Source organism: Elephantulus edwardii, unplaced genomic scaffold (assembly GCF_000299155.1).
Source record: "Elephantulus edwardii isolate Elephantulus edwardi_28Jun2011 unplaced genomic scaffold, EleEdw1.0 scaffold00129, whole genome shotgun sequence".
Lineage (NCBI taxonomy): Eukaryota > Metazoa > Chordata > Mammalia > Macroscelidea > Macroscelididae > Elephantulus > Elephantulus edwardii.
Genome location: NW_006399879.1, coordinates 7,557,363 through 7,582,619, shown reverse-complemented (window position 1 = coordinate 7,582,619; position 25,257 = coordinate 7,557,363). Strand labels below are relative to the sequence as shown.

At 56.6% G+C, this 25,257-nt stretch overlaps 1 protein-coding gene across 1 annotated transcript in view; it reads right to left on the bottom strand.

Annotated features, from left to right (window-relative positions):
* The window catches only part of ABLIM2 (actin binding LIM protein family, member 2), a 125,017-nt gene that overhangs the window by 41,207 nt on the left and 58,553 nt on the right, over positions 1-25,257 (bottom strand). The window contains exons 10-15 of the mRNA XM_006893669.1: positions 18,159-18,279; positions 15,185-15,283; positions 10,869-10,970; positions 10,313-10,366; positions 3,555-3,607; positions 1,796-1,934 (exon numbers count right to left, since the gene is read on the bottom strand). Of these exons, the coding sequence (XP_006893731.1) occupies positions 1,796-1,934; positions 3,555-3,607; positions 10,313-10,366; positions 10,869-10,970; positions 15,185-15,283; positions 18,159-18,279 (568 nt within the window). The remainder of the gene's footprint in view (positions 1-1,795; positions 1,935-3,554; positions 3,608-10,312; positions 10,367-10,868; positions 10,971-15,184; positions 15,284-18,158; positions 18,280-25,257) is intronic.

Sequence of the window (25,257 nt, the reverse complement as noted above, 5' to 3'; positions counted from 1 at the left end):
CATGCCCACCTACGCACATGGGCCCACCTATGCAACATGGGCTCAGCTACCCACCTGCAGCCAAGATGGTGCTAACACACAAGTCCTTGAGGTGTGTAACTGGCCAAGAAACTCTATGACACAGCTTTGGTCCCCTACCCCAGGTCAGCCCCTGTTGGATCTAGATGGCAGTTGAGCAGTTGAGGTGAAGACCACAGCAGAGGCCAGGCACACAGAGACAGGCAGGTCCCCTGGCCCACCTCCAGCCTGGTCCTCCCCCACTGGACCCAGCTCCTTAGCCCTGAGTACAAGCAGGCCGAACGGGAGTCCTGGTGTCAGCCAGCCTCCCTGAAGGGTCCAGGGGCAGGCGTGGGTGCAACACCAGCCTGTAGAGAGGCCCCACCCACTGGCCAGCAGGGTAGATGGGGCCCTCGACACTCATTGCCCAGGAGCTTTGTCCTCAATGATAAGACTCCAGGGCCGGACAATGCTGCTGTTCTAAGTGCATTAGTCCATTCCCATTCCTGGTGACTTTGAAGGACAGAGATGAGCTGCCCTCCCCACCGCCGCGCTGTTCAAGGTGATCACCCTGTTGGAATCAGGCCACCGTCTTCCTCCTGCACATAGCTGGGCACGTCTGCACTGCCAGCCTTTCAGCCAGTAGGCAGGTGGACCCCAGGACTCCAGAGAGCCCAGCCTTCCCTCCTCAGAGCCCACTGGCCACCTGGAAGTCACAGGCCGTAGTGAGGTCCAGCGAGTGTCCTGCAACCCCAGTCACATCTGCTGGAGGACAGTATCCTACACTCCATGCCCCATGCCCAGGGCTTGCCCCCTTGTGGACAGCCCCTTAGTGTTGGTTTTGGTGTGACCAGGTGCTCAGCTCTGAGATCCCCAACCTGGGACCCCAGCAATCAGAGGCATCACGGCGACCAGGCACCTTACAGAGTGAACACAAGCCACGCACAACTTCACATTTCCTGTTATTTTGCAAACAAGTCACAGAGAGAGAGCAGGTGCTGACAGGGGAGGGTGGTGATGTGAGTGCTGTGTGCTGAGCAGTGGCTGCTGGCCGGGCGGGGCACCAGTGCGCAGGGATGGTGCCATCGCTGAGTCACTAACAACCCACCAGACCACAGCGTCCCCTCGCCCCAGCCATCGATGGCGATGGTCAGTGTGGAGCTGTCTCACTGCATAACCTTCTTCCCTCCGCTTTCTCATGCCACGTTTGCCCCTTCCAGTCGCTACTGTCCACTAAGCCTCAGGTCACAGGACGTGCCCCCCCCCCAGCTGAGAGCCCACGTCCCCATCTGAAGCGCACCAAGCAAGCCTGTGGCCTTGCTACCCTACCGACTACAGGAACATCTGGACGTCTGTTTTACATCTGACAGCCAGGCCCACTGCCGTCTTCACAACACCCAGGAGCCTGGCAGAGGCCACACTGCGTCCCCAGCCCGGGAGGCTGGGGAGGGCAGGGCTGCACTGTGCCCTCCTCACCAAGTCTGGCCTTGTCCCTGGGCCACGCTTGGGCTGTGTCCTGGGGAGGGGGCTGTACATGGAAGCCTGGGGGAGGGCATTTTCTAGAAGATTCTGGAGGCAGCCCTTTCCCCTCAGCCCCAGGACTGACAAGGGGGCACACAGGGACACCAGGCAGGGGCCTACAAGCCAAGGTCACTCGCAGGCCTTTGTGCACGTTGGGATTACCCTGTCCATGGGCTGGCTCTGTTTTCCAGCTAGGAGGCTGAAGTTCTGGGGTCAGCCGGGAGTCAGAGGCCGTGACTGTGCCCCCAGGGGCTCCATGCTCAAAAGAACCACTCACGCGGGCAGAAGGCATCGCCGGCCATCCTCTGGAGGGGGTCCCGCTCCATCCCACTGCTGTAGGACAAGGACTGGCTGTCCAGGTCCGGGGAGTTCGTCCTGGTGTCCGCATCTCCCTTTAGGAACAGCCAGTTGGTCTTCTGAGGACAAAAGGCATGGGAGGAAACATGCGGTCAGCCCCCTTCAGCCGCTGGCCACTCCAATCTGCAGTGACCCCTGAACCCGCATGGGAAAGCCCAAGTGTTCGGCTCCTGGAGTGGCCGGACACAGGAATCAGGGGACACAGGGTCACCATGTTTCATAGAGGGAGCTGAGGTTCAGGGCACCAAGGATCCCAAAACCTCTCAGAGGAGAACAGTAATGCCAGCCCTCTGCCTGCACAGCCCCGCCTACTTCAACAGCCCTCAGGCAGGCCTGGGCGCTAAGCCGTCTGTGCTAGAGGCCAGCGTGCTGGCCCCACAGGTAACAGGAGCGATGCTGCCCGCCCTGAGGCAGCCCCATCAGCTGTGGATCAGACTACAGTGATCCACAAGCTTCCACGGGCGGTTCAGTGGACACGGATCGCCAGACCTTTCTTCCTGGTCTGCCTGAGTCTGGAAGACCCGCAGATGTTCAGCATCAATCACACGTCAGACAGCAGGTGACTGCACGTGAAGCTGAGAATCAAGGCCAGATCTCCCGCGTGGACGAGAGGGATTCCCCTTAGGGTGCTGAAGTGGGGAGGGGCGCCCCACCATCGGTGCTGTGACCCAAGCGTTATGGACACACAGGAACTGTCCTCTGCCGAGACGAGCAGCTTCAGGGTGCCGTGTAACACAGGCACCATCTGGTTAAAATGCAGGGCTGTGATCCTCAAGGTGGGCAGTTTGAATCCACCAGTCGTTACCCAGAAGGCTGAGGCCGTGTGCCCCACAGACTCACCGCCTGGGTGACCTGGAGGCAGTTCTGCGCTGTCCTGCAGGGATGCCGTGACCTGAGTCTGCTCACCGGCACGGCTTTGGGGTTTGGTCTCACAGGGGGAGATGCACCCTGCCCCATCACAGTGCAGGCATGCTGCAGCAGGGCACCACTTGGCCACTCGCTGGAAGGTCGAAGGTCTGTGGCCACTCAGGGGTGCCTTGGAAGAAAGACCTGGCAGTCTGTTCTGAATCAGCCCCTGGACACCCTGGAGGGTCAGTTGTGCTCTAACCACAAGATAGCCCGAGGGCCAGATGAGGGCGGGGCCAGGCGAGGGCGGGGCCAGGCGAGGGTCGCTGTTAAATGAAAGCAGGCCAGCTCAGGGTACAATCTCATCTTTCTCCTTCGGGTGGACCAGTTCACTGTCAGGGGAGGCTCCTGTGACACTGACCCAGTTTAGTCTGAGCTCCCAGGCTAAAACCAGGAACAAAGGCCTGGTGACCTCCTCCCTGAAGTCTGTCCTGGCAGCCCTGAGGGGCACAGCTCTAGCCTGACACATAGGCAGTGGCCTCCAAAAGTGGCCAGTCTCCCTGGCTCTGGAACGATTGTCTGGATGCCTCTCTCTCTGTGCAGAAATCTCCGTGGTGGCACATCAGGCACCTCCTGACCCAAAGCTAATGCTCTGACATCGTCTGCAAGCGAGACTGCAGTTATGTCCCCCAAAGAGCGTCCTCCACTCTGCTGGCCACGAGGCCCTTGAGGAGCAGGTCCCAGGGGTCAGAGCTGGAAGCTTAGGGGCAGAGGCACCGCCCTCTTTCCTCCTGGACTGGGCCATGTCCCCACAAGTCCACCCTTCCCCCTACCTTCCTGTTGTCCTGGTCAAAGCCTCCATCCTCGCTGTCCAGTCGCCTGGCCGCTGGAAGGGAGAAATCGAGTGTAATAGGAGCACCCGTGTGTCCAGCCTCACGTGCACATCCCAGACCCCACTTTCCAATGTGCCCTGAAGCCCAAGATTAGCCAGAGAGGGCAGCAGACAGGTCTGTAGGACTGGAGGACTCGGGTCGCTGCAGAAATTCTCTCCCTGGGGAAGCTCGCACAGGGGAGGGACGCTGTGCACCCAGACCCCTCCTCAGATCAAACACAGATGGGCAGAGGGGTGCCCAACGGAACCTCAGCAAAACGCACCCAAGCCCCCGAGAAACACTGTCCCATGAGCTCACGTTTTGTTAAGGATCCCATCCCCCTTCAGGGTTTAACACCATGGCGTGGACGTCCCTGCTCCTCAGGCCCGGGCTCTCAGGCACTTGCCAGACTCTACTGGACATGGCATGGAGCCCCTGTTCCTTAGACCTGGGCTCTCAGGCACTTGCCAGACTCCACTGGACCATGTCACACAGGAGACTGAGGGTCAGAGAGGCAAGGGCTTCTCAAGGTGGAGAGTCCTGGTGGCTGGCTTTCCACCAGGATGTCTGACTCTGAAATCCTCCCTCTCCTGGCCACACCTCACGGCTGGTCACCTACAGAACACAAATCCCACATACCGTGGTGCCCGCATGATTCCCCAGGGAAAGCTAAACACCTGCCCGGGAAGGGGAGCCAGCGAGTGTGTGTCCACCAAGGACAAGTGTCCACCGAGGACCCGTGTCCACCGAGGACCCGCTCCAGAGCGGAGGAGCTGGCTCGATGCTCGCTGTCTGTGTGTGTGAGGTGGGGAAGATACTCTTTCCAATGAGAGACACGGCACTGAAGGGGAGGCCCAGCTTCCTTGGTGTCCCTGGGACCCCGGAGCCCCATCCTGTGCACCCCCAACAAGATGGCCAGCACCATGCACTTGTCAAGTACGTGGACACCATCATCCCTCCGAAGTGCCAGGGCCCCCTGCAGTCCTGACGTGGGAGTCATACCTGCAGTGGGTGCAGGGCTGAGCCCTCTCAGTCATTTTGAGCCCTCTTCCTCCTACACCACCCAGGACAAAGTGGACACCAGGCCCAAGAGCTTGGAAACTTGAGACTGGGCTACTGGACTTTGGCAAAGGCCAGAACAGAAGACTGAGTGGCGGGCAGTGGGACAGACACTGCACTTCACCCACTGGCTGCTGAATTCCTTCTCTAGGTGACGGCTGATTTTTAGGGTACACGGTCATGCAGCCCATGGTGACGGCAGTCCACAGGGAAAACAGGGTAGACGGGGGCTCAAGGGACAAGTGTACAGGCAGTCAGTGGCCACTGGGCAGTCCTTGAGAACTGTGTGGCTGTGCATCAGCTGGGGCTCAGAGGTCATAGGGTCAGCAGCTGCGTGGGGTCTCAGGGCCGCAGACCCCCCGGGGCCAGCGTGTATTGGAGAAGTAAATGAACCTCCTTCCTACAAAGTCCCAGGGTGGGGTCAGGCACACAACAGCATCACCAGGGCGGGCAGCTCCACGTGTCGGCTTTTGGGGACTTGTGTTTCCAGGGGACCCACTGATCACCCTGGATTCAAGGACTGCTTGTTGGAATGGAGATGCCTCAAGAAGCTGTGCTGTGATCCCGAAGGCAGGCGGTTTGAGGTCACCAGCTGCTCCACAGGAGAAGAATGGGCAGTCTCCTCCCATGTGATTAACTGCCTTGAAAACCCACCGGAGGGTCTGCTGTGGGTCAGCTCTGACTCAACAGTACACGACAACGAGGGTCCATAGCACAGCCCACAGCAAAGAAGAGGGGTATTCGGCCAGACTGTCCTAGTGGGAGGCACAGGACAACATACACAAACAAGGACGCTGGCAGCCTGCAGACCGCGTCCGCTTCTCTAGAACATGCCTGTGCAGAAAGCTGGCACCTTGACGCGACTAAGCCTCAGTTTCCTAACCTGTAAAATGGGCGGATGAGGCCTCACCCGCCCTAGTTGAGAGGCTTGAGTGAGGTGACGTGTGTGAGAGCAGAAAGGGAGCCCAGGCTGGTTTCTAGGCTGCCTGTGGCCAGCTGCTGGGGGTGCAGCTGACCAGAGGAGACGGCTCCTTCTAAGCCTCAGGGAATCACTACTTGGAAATATCTCAGGCAAATCTGATTTCTTCTTGGAAACAGAGCTTGCCCGCCTGCCCTTTTCCCGTCAGGCCAACTTTCTGTTCCCTTATCCTGGAACATCTACGTGTCCATGTGGACCTTGACCCACAGTTCTTACGCCGGCTCTCACCACTCCTTCCACTGTCTTTCCATACATCTGTTCTTCTAACTATCAACCCATACTCCCCTCAATCCATATACCCACCCACACATCCACTTACATTCCATCCATACCCCTCAACTATCATCTACTTATCCACCCATCCACCACTCATCTATTCATCTTTCCACCCCACTTATCATCCATTTACATCTATCCATTCACCCATCCACTCAACTATCTATCATAACCCACGCATCATCCACCCACCCACCCATACATCCCCATCTGTCCAACCATACACCCCACATATCATCTATCCATCCACACATCGACCAGTTCATTGTCTCCCCATTCATCCATCCACCCCACCTACCATCCATCCATCCATCCACCCATCCATTCTCCCAGCCAGCCACCCATTTACCAATCCGTCCGTCCATCCATCCATCCATCCATCCATCCATCCATCCATCCATCCATCAATCCATCCATCCATCCTTCGATCCATCCACCCATTCTCCCAGACAGCCACCCATTTACCAACCCAGCCATCCATCTACCATCCATCTGTCCATCCATCCATACATACATCCACCCACCCAGCCATCCATCTACCATCCATCCACCCCCACCTTTCATCCATCCATCCACCCACCCATCCATCATCAATCCATCCATTTATCCATCATCCATCTATCCCCATCCACTTAACATCCCCATCCACTCAATCATCCACCTATGCACTCACCTATGCACTCACCTATGCACTCACCCACACTGTCATTCCCCCACTCCCTCTATCTTCCACCCACATCTATACATTCACCCAGCCACTCACCTACTCAGCAGAAAAGGGTCCTCTGACTTTCAAACTAATTTTCAGTGAGTTAAAAAGTAAAAAGTGGCAAATGCATTAGCTAATAAGGATATTTTCGCTCTTAGACAACTTCCTATCATGGTCTGTGTCTGTTTCAGGAAAAAGGACAGATTGTGATCCTAACATTGCTCAGAGATGACCACTGGGAAGCTTGCTGAGAGGCAGCTGGGCTCATGTGGGCAGACCTGGAGACAGATACACATATGTAGACATGCAAGTGTGCAGGATATACACACATCCAGGTATGCACATTCCACACACATGTGCAAACACATGATCATATGTGGGGCTCTCTCGTACACGTGTGTATGCATGTGCACACATGATCATTCACGGTGCACTCTGATATACAAATGTGTACATATGCACACATGATCATATGTGACACACTCTCATACACACATGTGCACATGTGAACATGCATGATGCACTCTGATACACACCTGTGTGCACATGATCATACCTGCTGTGCTCTCTCACACATGTGTGTATATGTTCACATGTGACCACACCTGGTGTGCTCTGATACACATGTGTGCACACATGATCACACCTGGTGTGCTCTGATAGACACATGTGCATGCATGATGCACTCTGATACACACCTGTGTGCACATGATCATACCTGCTGTGCTCTCTCACACATGTGTGTATATGTTCACATGTGACCATACCTGGTGTGCTCTGATACACATGTGTGCACACATGATCACACCTGGTGTGCTCTGATAGACACATGTGCATGCATGATGCACTCTGATACGTGTGTGCACGTGATCATACCCGGTGTGCTCTCATGCACATGTGTGTACATGCACACACATGGTCATATCTGGTGCACTTGCATACATGTGTGTGCAAATGTGATAATACGTGGTGTGCTCTGATACACGTGTGCACACATATGCACAATGATCATACATGGTATCCTCTAATACACGTTACACCCACATGATCACATCTGGTGTGTTCTCACAATCATACATGTGTGTCTCACACACATGTACATGCACATGGGATAATACACGTGTGTATACAAGCATATGTGATCATGCCTGTGTGCCCTCGTGCATGTGTACACACACAGCAACCATACAAGGTGCACTCTTACAGATGTGTGTACAGGTACACACATGATCGCATGTGGTGTGCTCTCTCACATGTGTGTAGATGTGCACATGTGATCATACATGGTGTGCTCACACACGTGTGTACATATGCAAACATGTTCATGTGTGGTGTGTCATCGCATGTATGTACACACATGTGATCATACATGGTGTTCCCTTACAAATGTGTGTACATGTGCACATATGATCATATGTGATGTGCTCTCACACGTGTGTAAATGTGCACACATGACACACGAGGTGTGCTCTCTCACACATGTATGTGCACTGGTACATGTGATTATGTGTGGTGTGCTCTCATGTGTGTACATGTGCACACATGATCATACTTGGTATTCTCTCACACACATGTGTGTGCACTGTCACATGAATGTCCATAGTACATCCTTATACACACACATGTGCATATACTTCTGAATATAAGGCACTATGAACACCCAGGTGCACAGAAGCCCACACAAACACACGTATACACCCTTAAAAGACTATCCACGTCTAATGTCTTGGACACACAGTCCCACCTCTCAGCATGTATGCAAGGAAGGTGGATGGAGCTTAGGTGTCTGTACCCCAGAACACATGTGCTTGGCAGAGAGCAGGCTGTGTACATACCTGTTTCATAAAAGAGTCAGTGCTGCCAGGCTTTGAAATGACCCAGGATTTTAGTAATTGTTCAGGGTCAGCCACTGGCTGGAGAGTGATTTATACCCAGATTAAAATGTGTCACAGATCATCCATGGTATAATCTCCTGGCCGATTCTGTTAAAGGACATAAGCTGGAAGCCCTTCCCTGCTGGATCTGCTCGGTAAGATGTCCAGGGGCAGCATCCTAATCAGCTCTATTGTCCCCCCTCACTGGAGGCTGACCTTCCACAGCTGGGAGCATTCATCACACGGGTGGAGGCTGGCTCAGACGTGGGTGTGTGTGGAGAAGGGGTCACATTGTCCCAGGAGGGATGCACCGAGACCATGCTCTGTAGGGTGTCACAGGAGCACCACTAGGGGACACGGCCACCTAGCATGCTGTCCCCTTAGGCTGACCTCTGTTCCCCACTAGGGCACAGGGACCCCCTCCAGCCTCCTAGGAGCCTAACTAGTCCCCCAGCAGATATGGGGGAGGGTACTGCTCTAACATCACTAGGTGAGACGGGGTCACCATTTGGAGTCTGAGGGATCGTTCCATGTTTTATGTCTTGAGACACAAACCAGCCCCTCTGCTATGCCGTCACTTCTGACCCCGGCACCTGCAGCACAGAGCAGACCCACTCCTGAGCCCTTCCAAGGCCAACTCCATGGACACTGACTACCTCGTTCATTCCGGAGGAGCCACTGGAGGTCCAGCTGACAACCTTTCAGCTAGTACTCTAAACATTGTGCCACCAGGGCAGAGACACCCTCAGATGCAGGGTAGATAGTGACCAGGGGGCACAGAGGAGGCTGGTTTGCCTGTCCTGTTCATGAACTGTGGGCAATTCACAGAGCTCTCTCCAGTGGCCCTCGGGGGACGCCACAGGAAGTGGCTGCAGGTATCACATCTCGTCTCCACCTCTCCAGAGCCCTGGTCACAACGCACCTGGTCACCTCCTCTCTAGAGCCCCAGTCACAATGCACCTGGTCATCTCCTCTCTAGGGCCCCAGTCACAATGCACCTGGTCTCCACCTCTCCGGGGCCCCGACCACAACACACCTGGTCACCTCCTCTCCAGGGCCCCGGTCACAATGCCCCCTGTGCATGGCTTTCCACAGGTTAAACCCATCTCTGCACGTATCCCATACAATCTGTCAGCTGGGTTTGTCCCTGAGGCCAGGCCTGGGGCAGGCTGCAGCCTGGGAGACTCTGTCCTCACCACCTCAGCCGGGGCTGCCTGGACACTCCCTTCAGCACAGCACAGACAGCACCCTACCAGCAGGCCCCACCCCCAGGAGCTCCCCACTGGGGTTCCAACATATGGAGGCCTGGGCCTGAGACCCTCACCAAGGACTCCCTGACACCATGACTTATGCAGAGACACCTCTCCTCAAACCTTCGCTGTCTTGAAACCTTCCTTGACCCCCACGGCCACTCTGTGCTGAGCAGCACCGCACCGCATGCCTCTGCTGCGCCGGGAGCCCTGGAAGCTGACAGTTGCCAGTCCTTTCTTCTGTGATACCTCTGAGTGTACTTGAAGCAGCTGGGCGCTACCCCTTTGCCTCCCACGAGGATTCCTTTCATATAGAGACACTGCTTTCCTGGGCAGCCCCTAAATCAGCCTCTCGGAAGAGGATTAAGGTGTGGACATAAATTTTTAGAAATTCTACCAGCTGAGGATGGGCTCCATGCCCGCCCCTCCCAGGACCCCGCCCCCGCCGCTGCCCAGGCCTCAGTGTACTGATTGCCCCAGGAGCAGGGAGCTTGCGACCCCCACCACTGTCCAGGCCTCAGCGCCGCCCGCCCCAGGATGCCCTGTGCACACAGCAGCAGGGTCCCACCTACCATGCTGCTTGTAGATTGGGGGCTTCCTGTAGATGTTATCCTTGACGCCAGTGTCTGGGGGAAAGAAACACAGGGCAGAAGAGAGCAGGTGAGGAGCAAGCAGAGGTCCCAGTGTCCCTCTCTCCCCTGCCCGCCAGGCCCCAGCCCCGCACACATCAAGCAGTCCCCCAAGTTGGACTCTCCACCTCCCTCGGGGCCTCTGAATGGAAGGGGACAGGCAGCCAGAGGGGCAGCAAGCAAGAACCAGGGGACCCCCAGAAAGTCAGCCCATCGAGACAGCTTCTCTGCAGCCTGTTCCCCGAGGCTCCCTGGGGTGGGAGGGGCTGGAGTAGGGCGAGAGTGGGGGGGAGATGGGGGAATGGGAGGTGGGAGAGTATGGGGTGGGGGGTGGGGGAGTGGGAGATGGGATCCCAGCCTCCGGCTTTCTGGGGTGAGCATGCAAACCCATGAATGTTGTTAAGGGGTGAGAGGCCTTGCAGGTACAATGTGAGCTTCATCTGGGGGTCAAGACCACACCAGATGGTGCAGACCGGTGTAACGGGGCGCACGCACCTACCTGGGACGTGGAAATGGCGCGGGGCCTGCTGGTAGGTGGAGGGAGGAGGCCGGCTGTCCGAGAGCATGGAGAGGCTGGGCGTGCTGCGGCCGCTTTCACTACCTCCAGACACCGAGGGGACAGCGGGCAGGGAAGGGAAAACGAGAACACCTCAAGCACCCCGCTGACCTCCACTTGCCCAGACCCCCATCTGCTGACCCACCTGAGTTCAGACACCGCCCCACTGACCCAGCGGGGCCAGACCTTCTCCTCCTGATCCACCTGAGTTCAGACCCTCTACCTGCTGACTCACCTGAGTTCAGACACCGCCCCACACTGACCCAGTGGATCCCAGATCCTTTACCTGCTGACCCATCTGAGCTCAGACCCTCTACCTGCTGACTCACCTGAGCACAGACTCCTAACCTGCTCATCCAACGGGGCCCAGACCCTCCTGCCTGTTGATCCACCTAGACCCTCTACCTGCTCATCCTGTGCCTGTGTCCACAGCCTTTTCATGACTACAGGACACACATTTAGCTGGGGCCTTGGTCACTGGAGGGGGGCCAGGGGTCTCTGGTTGTGTGCCTGTCCCAGGGCACACACCTGTCAGGCCCCCACCCCAGGGCACATGCCCATCAGGCCCTGTCCTGGGGTGCTCGCCTGTCAGACCCCCTCCCGAGGCTCACGTCCTTCAGGCCCCCAACCACCAGGGCTTTGGGAATGGATCATCAGGCCTTGCTTCTGAGGCATCTCCCGGTGGGCTCGACTGTTGGCACAAACAGGTGACCCCTTCCCCACCCCCTCTTAGATGCTGCTTCTCACGGAGAATAAGATTATAGCTCAGATACCAAGTGCCACCCACCCTTCAGAGCCCCCCAGAAACCCCACCAGCTCCAGATAAAAAGAGGTGAGTGCCCCAGCCTCGCACCCCTAAGAAGCCCCCCAGAAACCCCACCAACTCTGGGTGAATAAGAGGTGAGTGTTCCACCTGTCCTTCAGAGCCTCCCTGAAACCCCACCAGCTCTGGGTGAATGAGAGGTGAGTGCCCCAGCCTCTCACACCCCTAAGAAGCCCCCCAGAAACCCCACCGGCTCCAGATGAATAAGAGGTGAGTGCCCAGCCCCTCAGAAGTGCCCTGGCTCTTGGCACACTAAGTGGGGGTGTCCCTAGCTGTGGTGGCACCCTCTCCCCCATGCTGACCCCACATCTGAAACGTCTCCTTCCCAGGACACGAGAATGATCATCAGGTGGGACAGCTTCTGACCACAGGGAAAGGGCTCTGATGCTGACATGGGGGCCACAGTGGACAGACGTGATGGGCACGGGATACTGGACAACAGCACAGGTCTGATGAGGGACACATCACACACCCTCCCCATGTCCTTGGAAGCCTTGGGGTCAGGTGACAGCTTGCTGAGGGGCAAAGGGCCACTCTTGCCTTGCAAACACCACAGTCAAAGCTAGAGGCCACAGGACACCAGAGTGACCCTTTGGGCCTCACACCAGGGACTACCAGAGCTGGGGAGGGGGACAAGAAAATGGGCAGGGGGCCTCAAGGGCTGGGGTGTGGGCACTTAGACCTGTGCACCCCTAGAGAGATCAGGGAGGACTTGGCTTGCAGCCCACGGGGGGACAATGAGACGCTGTGTAGCTCAGGGGTGCCTGTCTGCCTGTTCTCCTCACCCTATAACTATGACCAGGCAGTTCCTCTGAGGGGTTGGGCCAGGGGGTCCTGTCCTGGGATGCGGGCTCAGCCTGCCTCCTCTCACCAGGGAGAGGTGAGGACTAAAGAGTGGAGAGCAGGGCCTGCAGCTGTGGCAGTGGACGTCCCAGGACCACACTGGCTAGTAGGCAGGAGGGCGGGAAGGCAGTCCAAGGGGCGCCTCACAGCCGCCCCCCGAGATGTTCTAACCTGCCCAGGAGGACAGGAGCTGTGGAGCTGACCACAGGGAAGCGAGGACGTCCAGGTTCGGGCTGGGAACTCGTCTCAGCAACAGGATGGGCCTCTTGAGGCAAGAGACTGTGGTTCCTGGTCGGCTCTGACCCGTGGTCACATTACCCGGTGCACACCGTCCTGCGGATCTGTTGAGTCCATTCCACAGTGTCCATCTCCTTGAGGGCCCTCTTCTTCACTAACCCTCTACTTTTCCAAGCACCGTGTCCTTCCCTGGGAGCTGACCCCTCCTGGTCACATGTCCAGGGAATGTCACACGGAGCTTCACCTTCCCCACCTGTGAGGTGCACGTGGCCTGAATTTATTCCAACACAGATTTGCTCATCCCTCTGGCTTGTTTCTGTTGTGTACCATCGAGTCAAAACCAGCCCCTAGCTGACCCTCCAGCACGTTTTCAGAGGCAGCTAATCACACAGGAGGAGACGGCCCATCTTCCTGCTGAAGACCGGCTGGTGGATTTGAACCACGTGCCTTGGAGGCTGCAGCACAGTTCCTTACCACTAGCCATCACAGTATATTCAGTATTCTCTGCCAACATTATCGATTCTTCCTCGTTAAGTCTTCCTCCCTCATTGTCCAGCTTCCACACGCCATTGGGGCAGCTGAGAAGGCACGGCGTGGGTCAGGAGCAGCTTAGTCTTCCAAGTGACCTCCTTGCTCTTCAGCTCTTTGGAGAGGCCGTTGGCAGCAGATGTCCCCAGGGGCAGCACGTCTTTTCTTGATTAGTTATCGTGGGTGTTGACTGTGGATCCAGTAAAATGAAGTCACCCACATCTCCATCTATCTGAGGCTGCTGTCCAGTCCAGGCAGGTGACCACGAGCACATGAGATGGGCAGGAGAGATCACACGAGTGCTGGCCCCCCTGGGGGAGGGCCTGCTGGTGATGCTCCCCACACAGTAGCTGTCAGAAATGGGGCTCACAACCCCCTGGGAGTGGTCAGCTCGTGACCCTGCTTCTGCAGACACTCTGAGTACCTTCCCCCAGGGGTCCACACGCCAATCTCTTGGGTGAAATCTCTTGGGTTCTCTTGGGTACATGCGCACAGTCATAGGGAAGGAGGGGTCTTGGGAGGTCTGTGCCCTGCCTATTCAGGCAGCAGCAACAGAAGCATCTCAGGCAGGTGTGTTTAACAGAGACTTCTCGCGTGTAGGTTGTGGGAAGCCCAAATTCAGGGCCCCAGCTAGGAAGAGGCTTTGTCTCTGTGTAGCTCTCGGGGAAGGCCGTTTCTCCTTCCCACATCTCCATGCCTGGCTGGCGTTCCTTGACATCAGTCTCCCTGGGTCTGTACGCAGGGACCTGGGTCCAGAGGCGGCACCACTCTGCTCCTGGCTCTTCCCTCTCGCTGGAGGAGGTAGGTGAACAAGGCCCTCCCACGTGTTGAATCTCTTCGGGATCCCTAAGAGGCTGGCGTGATGGAACCTAACCGTGCCAATGGCTTCCCGCCTCCTTCACACCGCGTGCTGGTTGCTATTGTTGTGCTCCATCGAGCTGGAACCGACTCAGCCCTGACCGTCCCGCGGGTTTTCAGAGGCGATCACACAGGACGCTGCCCATCCTTCTCCAGGGAGCAGCTGGTGGATTCAAACTGTGTGCTTCTGGGGTGGGAGCACAGCTTCTTCCCACGAGGCCACTGGAGCTCCCGTGACTAAGACCATGGTGGTTGTGGTTGGGTGACATCGTGTAGGAGGCACAGCGACCCTGTGAACAGCTGACCTGCACCCCGTCCTGCGCCATCCTCACCTGTGACACACCCACTGCAGCAGCCGCCTCGTCAGTACATCTCGATGGGGTCCCCTCTCGCTGACCCTCCACCCTTCCCAAGGATGGCGTCCCTTCCTTGAGATGAGGATTTACAGCACACGGATAACTGCATAACTGCATTAGGATCACCGAAAAATGGAAGAGAACTACATAATCCTGAGAGCCCCGGCCCAGCTGAGGGACACACACCTGGGGGCCCTGTCCAGTCCATGTCAGCTGGAGGAGTGGTCCCTCCCTGAGACCCTGAGCCCTGGTACCCAGCCAGGTCACTCTCCTCTTTCTGCTTCAGCTTCTTCCTGACCCCGAAGTCCTCACCAGGTGACATATAACAGCAATGACACAGGGACAGCACCTCGGCCAGAGCCAGCTGTGGTCCACGGTCCAGTCCCCTGTCCCTGCTGCTGCCCAGACCCAGCCTGTACATTTGTTTGCTCCCTGACACTGCACGTGACCTGTAGCTTCCTTCTAGAACACGGAGAGACCAAGAGCAACGGAGTCAGACAGACAAGATGCACACAGCGAGGGTGCAGGGCACGGGGCACAGGCCGGAAGCCATGCGAGACACTGGACAGTGGCCACACGAGACGGACACTCACGTCCCAGCCCTGGAGCCTTACCTCGGAAGTAGGGCATGTAATGGTGTCGGAAAACGGAGGTAGGGCTTGGGTGTTGGGACAGGGAGAGGCAGCTGCTGGTACCAACACCCGCAGTACCAGCTGCGGGCAACAGAGAGCAGATCAGCGTCAACGCGGGCTCGGGGCCACAAAGCCACAAAATATTCCCAGTCCCAGGCCGCTAGGAACATTTTCCTTCCTCTCTGAGGGATGCACGCCTTTCTGCAGCACCTCCAGGGCCACCCGATGTGCTGTGGACCATGATACCATTGCTGCAGGTGTGGAGGAGGGCCCGCTGGCCTGGGAGGAGGGCGGGGGCAGCCGCAGGCCTGTTAGGGTCCAGGGTCGGGGTGGCTCCCCCACACCCTGTCCAGCACTCTCATTGGGATCTTAAGAGGCCAGCTGAGATCCAAGCCTTGGCTCTCTGGGGCTACTTAGGGGCCAGCTGCAGCATCTAAGTGCTCTGGCCAGCACATCAAAGGACCAACGGACAGTGCAGGGACACTGGTGGTCAACTCACCAACCATCTACCTGCTCATCCACGCACCGCTCACTCGTCACGTACTCATTCACTTACTGACCGCTCATCACGCACTCATCATTCGGTCCACGCATTCTTCACTCACTGACCATCTCACACGCTCAGTCCCCACGCACCATCCATCCCCATGACTCATCATTCGACCCGCGCGCCCCTCGCTCCCTCATCTCATCTATGTGCTCCCTAACTCACTCGTTTACTCACTCAGCACGCACGCACTCGTCCGTCGGCCCCTCCCTCCCTCACACACACCGCTGCAGCTGCTCTTTTATCATCACACACTCCCTCGTCAGCTCACGGGCCTCATCCACTCACCCACCCACTTATTCACTCGGTGACTCGTTCACTCGCTCGCTGCCCCACTCAGTCACTCACTTATCCGCACTCTCACCCGTTTGCTCAGACCCTCGTCAACTCATCAGTCCGAGCGTTCACCAGTCTTCTCATGGGCTCCCTCCCTCCCTCGTGGACTCATTCTCTTACTAATGGTCAGAAGTTGGGCTGCAATCTCAAAGGCTCCTGGTTCAAATCCACGAGCTGCTCCATGGGAGAAAAACGGGCAGTCTCCTCCCGTGCAGTTGACCGCCTCAGAAAACCCACCGGAGGGTCAGTGAGGGGTCAGTTCTGAATCGAGGCACAAGAACTCATACAGTCACTCAACTCTTTACTCATTCATATACCCACTCAGCCATCCATTCACGCACACAGTCACTCAGAGGGTCATATATCCATTCACACGCTCACACACCCATCCATTCACTCACACATCCATTCATTCACTGTCACACCCATTCATTTGCTCACACACCCATCCACTCACTGACACACCCATTCATTCACTCACACGCCCATCTATTCATTCACAAGCCCATCCATTTATTCACTCATAAACCCATTCATTCATTCACTCACATACCTATTCATTCACTGTCACACCCATCCATTCACTCACACACCCATTTGTTCACTCACACACCCATTCATTCACTGACACCCATTCTTTCACTGACACACCCATCCATTAACTCACACATCCATTCATTCACTGTCACACCCATTCATTCACTCACACACCCATTCATTCACTGTCATACCCATCTATTCATTCACTCACAAACCCATCCATTCACTGACACACCCATTCATTCACACACACCAATTCATTCATTCCCACACCCATTCAGTCACTGACAAACCCATCCATTCATTCACTCACACACCCATTCATTGACTGAAACACCCATTCATTCATTCACTCACACACCCATTCCTAAATTCACTCACACACCCATCCATGCATTCACTCGCACACCCATTCATTCACTCACACACCTATTCATTGGCTCACACACCCATCTATTCATTCACTCACACACCTATTCATTCACTCACACACCCATTCATTCATTTATTCATTCACTCACACACCCATTCATTCACTGAAACACCCATTTATGCATTCACTCACACACCCATACACTCACTCACACATCCATCCATTCATTCACTCACACACCCATTCAGTCACACACCCATCATCCATTCACTCACACACCCACTTATTCACTGTCACACCTATCTATTCATTCACTCACACACCCATCCATCCTTTCACTCACACACCCATCCATTCATTCACTCACACACCCATCCATTCTCTCACACACACCCCTTCTGTTCTCTCTTCTCTCCAATTCCCCTGCATTTATTGAGCAGCTTATAGGAGGGTCAAGGTGGGAATAAGGAGAAATAATATTTCAAATGAGCTGGTCCTGACTCTCCCATGAGTGTGAACATGGCGTCAGTCAAACACATGCTGGTCAAGGGGACAGCTCAGGATGATCCTTCAGAAAGGCAGCCTCGGCGTGGCTTTGACACACTAGGGGATAAGGGATCTGAAAGCGGGAGGAGCAAGGCTGAGCTGGCGCCCGGCAGGGGTGGGAGAGGTGGCTGGGAGGACCTGCCTCCGGCTCCTGCCTACTCCGAGTGGCTCTCGTCCATTTCTCCACTAAGACGTGGCCTTCGTGGTCACTATGGGAGAGCTGCTAAGGAGAGGCCAACTCTGTGTTCTGGCTCAGGGCTACGCCGACCACAGGACTGACCGACTGTGGTCTCTCATCTCCCCCTTAAATATCTGCTCGGTCTTCAGTGGTCAGCCCTGCCTTGTGCACCTATCAGAAGACAGTCTCCACTTGCACGCCGGCCACCTGTCACTGCAGCCACCCTCCCTGCCTCTGGCCTCAAGTGTCCACTATCACCCCTCACCGTCTAGGCCCCTACTTAACTACCTGGCCACACAAGAAGGCACTTCACTGGACTGGCCCTGCTGTCCACTGTGGACCCTATAGCTCTGTCCTCACCCCCGGGCCATAGCAGCCCTGCCTATCACATTAGAGGCAGCCTGGTGCCCACCCAGAGCCCTTGGAGGACAGGTACCTGGACGACTGCAGTGCTGCGGGGACCTTGATGGTGGGGTGTAGCGCCCCAGGCTGACCGAGCCTGCGGAGCTGGGGCTGGAGGTCCGGCAGGCCTTGTAGGACCGGTCGTCCTGGTCCCCCTGCAAAGAAGACACAGCCATGAGCCTCACATGGGCACTGACACCCCTCCTCCCAACCCAGGGGGCTCCAAGGGCCCCACAGGCAGCCCACACCTAACCAGGCTCACCTGCAGTTAGGGTCATCCCTCTGGCCTCAGTCAGCCCCCCAGCTCCCTTAGATCAGAGCCTCCACACCCCAACCCTTCCTGAGGGATGTGGTGGAAACTTCTGGATCCCCACTCCTCGAACCCCATGCAGCCCTCCAGGGGCTGGGTTCCTGGGAACAGTGTGAGAGGCAGTGAGGTTCCCCAGCCTGAGGGGGCTCTGCAGGACCCCCAAGCACATTCAGAGAGGGAGCACCCCTTCTGACCCCGAAGCACAGCGAGGGAAACAGACACAGACATGGACACTGAGACGCAAAAGGGAGTGGAGGGGGAGCGGGTGGGCAGCAGAGGCGCGTGAGATGGAGACACTGCCTGGGGAGGGCAGCTGCCCGGCTTTCCACCCCTCCGGCAGCTGGCACAGGGTGACCATCCAGCCTGGCCCTCTTCTGACTGGTGACCCCCTCCTGGACCCCAGGCCAGTCCAAGTGACAAGGGGTGTGAGGCCCCAGGTCTGGCATGAAGGTGACCAGCCAGTCTGACCATCTGGTGACCCCTACTGAGCTCCAAGACAGGCCCAGTGACATGCAGTGTCCAGTCTGTGGTCTGGTGCTCACGGCTGCCTCAGCCTCTCTGACTTTCCTCATACCCTGGGGGCCTGTCCCCAGTCTGGAAACTGTCCCTGAACGTGCTGGGCACCCACCCCTCGCTTCACCCACACCTGCCTGCTCCTCCCTTGGGCTCATGGGCCCCTGGCTGTGCCTCTGGGTGTCTTCTGCATTGGACTGGGCCTGGGTCACCTCCCAAGGGTCCTCTCTGACACCCTGGAGGCTGCATGCAAGACCACAGGCTGCGCTGTGGAGGCAGGAGCCTGACCCAGCTGGCCGCTCACACATGTAGTGGCAGCGTCCCTGGGTCCTGCAACTTGAGCTCTTCAGGTTTGTCCCACAGAATGAGACCCCAAGGAGGTGAAATGCTGTCCGTCCATGCCCATCAGGGGCTCCATCAGCGGGCACTGGAGAAGCCAGGCAGGGCTCTGTGGAAGGTTCTGGTTCTCCTGGGACCACCCAAGGGCTGGAACGGGACTCCCCACCAAGGGCTGGTCAAGGGGGTGGGATGCAGGCGGCCTTTCGGACTGAACGTGTCCTAGGGACATGTGCCCAGACCAGGGCTCTCAGGGTCATCCTCAGCGCCCTCTCCATGTTGGGATCATTACCCTCTGGGTTGAAAATCCTCACCTCCGTGATGTGAATGAGGCAGGATTAGTGGCAGCTTTGTTGATACAGGCTCACAGTCACCCTTCAGGCCTGGGGGTAGTTGGACAGGGAGGAGCCTGCCCATCTCCCTCCCATGGGGCCACTGGTGTATTCGAACCATAGACCTTTAGGTAAGCGGCACACCTCACTATGAACTACACACCAGAGCTCCTGTGTCAGCGAGGCAGGAGACAGCCTCCAACAGAGCTTAAATAATACAGTGGAGATGAGGCCTGGCCACCCAGAGAGGAGATTCAGGAGCAGAGAGAGGGCCCAGGATGAGAGAGAGAGGGCCCAGGAGCAGAGAGAGAGAGAGAGGGCCCAGGTGGAGAGAGAGAGAGAGAGTGCGCGACCAGGAGCAGAGAGAGAGAGGGACCAGGAGCAGAGAGAGGGCTCAGGAGCAGAGAGAGAGGAGGGACCCAGAAGGAGAGAGATGACCCAGGAGTGGTGTGTGCCTGTGGCACTGCTGAGAACCTTCTAGAGCCAGTGGAAGACTGCTGGCACCTCGCAGAGATGGCCAAGGAACTGTGTGTGGAGCTGTGGGGAGAAAGCTTTCTTAGTGGGCAGTCTGAGTGCACCCAGAGTCCAGGGTACAGCTCGTGGGGTTTTATGGGTGGAACTGTGTCCCCAAAATCACATGCTGCAATCCTCCCTCGCCCCCTGGCGGTTATGACCCCACTTGAGAGTGAGCTCCCCTTGGTGATGTGGCAGCATTAGGGTAAGGTGTGTCTTAAACCAAATCTTCTCAACTGTGAAAGATCAGGTTAGGAAAAGAAGCAAAGATGAAGAGAGAGATGCCACGTGGACATCGCCAGGGACCTGACAGGGACATGGACCTTCCCCCAGAGCTGACAGAGAACACGCCCTTCCTGGATGCGGACTCCAGTCTCCTAACTGTGGAGACAGACGGGTCTGTCTCTGAGGAGCTGCAGCCGGCGTGCTCCCTGGAGGCAATGATGGCAAAGTTTCGAAGGTTCGTCTCACATGCTTGGGCCACGTTGCTGGGAGAGGCTATTATTTAGTGAGGGACATGGTGCTTGGAAGGAGGAGGGATGGTAAAGGAGAGAAAGACCCTCGGCTGGGTGAATGGACATGGTGACCACCACAATGGGCTCCCGTGTGTCGGAGCTGGCGAGGATGGCACAGGACAGGACGGGGCTCAGGTCTGTTGTGCACAGTCCGCAATGATGGCACCTCTAAACCACAATTACGAGAAAGCACATGTCTGTTTGGTAAAGCCACCCCCTTGTGGTGTTTCTGTCACAACAGCTCCTCCTCAATATGGACTGAAGCTCAACATCAAGAAGATGAAAGTTTCTCAGCACTGGGTCAATTGGCAGCACCACGATAGATGGAGAAGAGATTGAAACTGTTAACAATTTCCGCTTCCTCGGCTCCACAATCAACACTCTTAGCACCAGTAGTCAGGAATCAAAGGATAAATTGCACTGGGAAAATCTGCCATCAGGGCCCTCTCCAGAGTGCTGAAAAGCAACAGTGATGTCAGACTAAGGTGTGCCTGATCCAGGCCATGGTCTTCACAATTACTTGCTATGCATCAGAGAGCTGGACAATGACTAAGGATGATGGAAGAAGAATCAATGCCTTTGAATTGTGATGTTAGAGAAGAGTCTTGAACATACCATGGACCACCAAGAAGACGGATAGGTCTGTTTTGAGGCGGTGAAACCAAGTTTCTACTTGGAGGTCAGGATTTTGAAGCTCCATCTCACATACTTTGGGCACGTGGCCAGGCGAGACTGGTCCTTGAGTAGGACACCATGCTTGGAAGTGTGGAAGGATAGCACAGGAGAGGAAGACCCCAGATGAGGTATTTATACGGTAATTGGGGTAATGGGATAAAGTGTGCCTGAGTCAGTGAGCCTGGCTCAGGACAGGGCAGAGTAAGCAGGATGATTGCAGATTTCCAGGATGCACGAGGCAAGTGCTCAGAACGTCACTGAACGCATAGGACACACCTTTGATACGGTGGCCGTGCATCACAACTGAACTGTATCCCCAGATGTTTGTGTGTAATGATTGGTGTGGAAGCTACATGACTGCCCCCTGTGACATAATCAGTCAAGTCCTTGGAACAGGGTGAGGGGTGGAAGGTAGCACCCTCATTCCCAGCACAGCCCTGACGCCTGAGAGGCTTCCCAGGGTGTGACCCGTGGCATCTCTTATCTCTCAAGAAACAAAGGCAGGAGAGTGATCTCAGTCCCACTGAGAAATCACAGCCAGGGGTGGCTTCTCCTGGATGTGAGCCCCTGAGCCGGGAAGCTGTGGGACACCAGAGAAGGCCAGGACACGTGGAGATCTCCGGAGAACGCTGGGGCTGCAGACGAAGAACTCACACAGAGGGGTCTTGTCCTAGAGCCGGCCCTGGACTTTCACTCCTGCTCAAGTTGAGGGCTAAGGTGTGCCTGGTTCAGGCCAGGGTCTTCTCAGTCACGTGTTATGCACTTGAGAGCTGGATGGTGACTAAGGTTGACAGAGGAAGAATTGACGCCTTTGAGCTGTGGTGGAGAAGAGCTCTGAACATCCCATGGACGCCAAGAGAATGATCAGATAGCATGGAGAAGGTGGAGCCGGAGAGGTTGGACAGCCAAGAGGATGATCAGATATATCTCGGAGAAGGTGGAGCCGGAGAGCCCTTTGGAGGCAGACGGCAAAGCTTCCTCTCACATACTCTGGACATGTTACGAGGAGAGTCTCTTCCTTGGAGAGGGACACTGTGCTTGGGAAGGTGGAGGGTCGGTGAAGGAGAGGCAGACCATCAGCCAGGACTGACAGAGTGACTGCAACAGTGGGCTCGAGTGTGTCAGAGAGGGTGACGGCACAGGACAGGACGGGGTTCAGATCTGAAAGTCGTGGCTGACCTGATGGCACCTAACAACAACAACGACAACAATGACAACAGTCTTCTAAACTGAGACAGTGAATTTCTGTTTGTTACAGCTTTCCACTAGTGGCATCCCTACTGTAGCAGCACCAGAGAACCTGGACACTGTGCCACTGTCCCTTAGTCCCTCCTGCAGAAGAGCCCTGTCCTATGCCACCTGGACCCCACCGGAAAGTCAGGTCTGGTCACAGTGATCCACATGGCTGACTTATGTTGGAAACGGACTGCTGACAGATGCTGGAATACAGGATCAATTCCAGAGTCTCCCCCACCATATGGAGGAGCACTAGGGGGGCTGTCCCAGCTCCCATACCCCTTCTCTAAGTACAACGCTGTCTGGACTCTGGCTGCACGCAAGACCGAGTTTGAGGGCGTTCGCACCAGCAGCATGCAGAGGAGATGGTTATAAAGATAACCAGCCAGGAGCCAGGGGCTTGTGGGGGTCTGCTAGGGCCTGATGGGACTTGCTGGATCCTGATGGGATCTTCTGGGGCCTGATAGGACCTGTTGGAGCCTGCTGGGGCCTTCCAGGCCTGCGGGATCCTGATGGGGCCTTCTGGAACTGCTAGGACCTGATGGGGCCTGCTGGGATCTGATGGGATCTGCTGGAGCCTGATAGGACCTGCTGCGACCTGATGAAACCTGCTGGAGTCTGCTGGGGCTTGAAAGGACCTGATGGGGCCTACTAAGACTTGCTGGAGCCTGTGGGTTCATTGTGCAGCCTGCTGGCCCTGCTGGAGTCTGCTGTGGGCTTTGTGGGGCCTGGAGGGGTCTGTGGGCCCTGCTAGAGTCCACTGTGGGCCTGGAGGGGTCTGTGGGGCTTGCTGGAACAGCTGGGCCCTGCTGGAGTCCGCTGTGGGCCTTCTGGGAGCCTGGCTGTTATCTTTATAACTGGTGCAGGACGGGGGAGGCACAGGGAAGCGGGGAGCAATGTTACCTCAGTGGGCGTTGGTGAGAGTAAGTGACGGGGCTGTGGACACAACACAGAGTGGCCATTAGTGCTGCGGCCCCATTTGGGTACTGGGGGTACCGTATAGCGGCCACCAATGGCAGCAACACAAGGCTCCTCCATGTTCCCACTTGTGGGCCCTGAACCTCACGTGTTCCAGAGCCGGTGCTGAAGAGACTGTCTCCATCTCCAGCTCCATGGAGATGCTAAAGGCCAGCACCTCCAGACAGCGTGGCCCTGGGAAACTCCCCTCAGATGGAGGGGCCTGCAGCTTGGCCCATACCTGTCCCTCAGTGGCCACTGCATCCCTCCTGACTCGCTCCCAAGTGTGTCAGTGCAGGACTGTGCCCCCAGGGTCTGCAACGTTTCTTCAGGAAGCAGACTGGCAGGCCTTTCTCCTGAGCGCCTTGGGTGTGACCGATCCTGAGACCTCTTGGTTAAGAGTCCAGGGAGTTACCCGTTTGAACTACAAGGAGGAGGAATGTTTTCCCAAAGGGCCACTTGGGACAGATGTAGCAGCACCTGCGACCCCATCATCCCAGGTGTCCCCAGGAAGGTGAGGATAGGAGCCCAGCAGAATGAGGGGCACTCAGCATCTCCGGAGTCTCGTGGCTCTGTGGGCTGAACCCCGGGCAGTGACCTCATCTATTGTGGCTCCCAGAGTGATGGCCCTCACTTCCCACGTGCTGCTGGGATGGATCTGACAAGGACCAGAGCTGAGTGAATACTGTGGAAAGTTGAGGTGTTCTGCTCCAGACTGTGCCTGTACCCCCACAAACATGCAATGCACATCCTGGGCCCTAGCCTCCTCTCCCTGACACTCTCGGTCACACAGGACTTTCCAGGTCACAAAAAGACACAGCAAAGCCAGCCACCATGTTCACACTGACTGGAGGGGAGCCTGAAAGCAGCCTGGGAAGGAACAAACACGTGGGCACTTGAAGGAGCCCGCGTGAGCCTGTGTGAGCCCGTGAAGGAGCCCCGCATGAGCCTCCGAAGGAGCCCCAAGTGAGCCCGTGAAGGAGCCCCGTGTGTGCACATGGACGTCAGCTGACGGCTGTACCCTGTGGGGGCTCAGCAGCTGAGCCACAGAGCCAGAGCGAGGCCTTTCTTCTGCGGCACCTCTGGGTGGACTCGAACCCCTGACCTTGGATTCTGAGCCAAGCACTCAATGTCTACACCACCAAGGCCTCCTCTGAAGCCACCCAGTATTACGGACATGGCTCTCAGGCCTGAGAGGTGCACAGGATGTGTCTCACCAAGGGGTCAAAGAGCTCCAAGAACCCTTACTCCGGGGAAGCATGGCCCGGAATATTCGGAATAAATGAACAAGGCAGTTTATACGCACAGCTGGAGAGAACATGGTGCAGCTTTCAGCCAGTGCTCCCTACTCCCCATGGTCACCTCGGCCTATCCAGACCCCTCGGTGTGGGGGCAGTGTCTGCAGGGGTGGGTGAAGAGCCTTTGAGAGGAGCAGAGCCATCCCAGCCATGGGGGCAAAGCTTACTGGTAGAAGCACAGCTGTAAGGGGAGACTTGTTAGAGAGCGGATGCTATGTCTGCAGGGCAGATGGTGTTTACAGTGGTGGGGGAGTGTCTGCAGGAGGCTGTGTCTGCAGGGATGGGACTGTGTCTACAGGGGGCTGTGTCTGCAGGGGGACTGTGTCTGCAGGGGGCTGTGTCTGTAGGGGTGGGGGCTGTGTCTGCAAGGGGCTGTGTCTACAGGGGGCTGTGTCTGCAGGGGGTTGTGTCTGCAGGGATGGGACTGTGTCTTCAGGGGGCTGTGTCT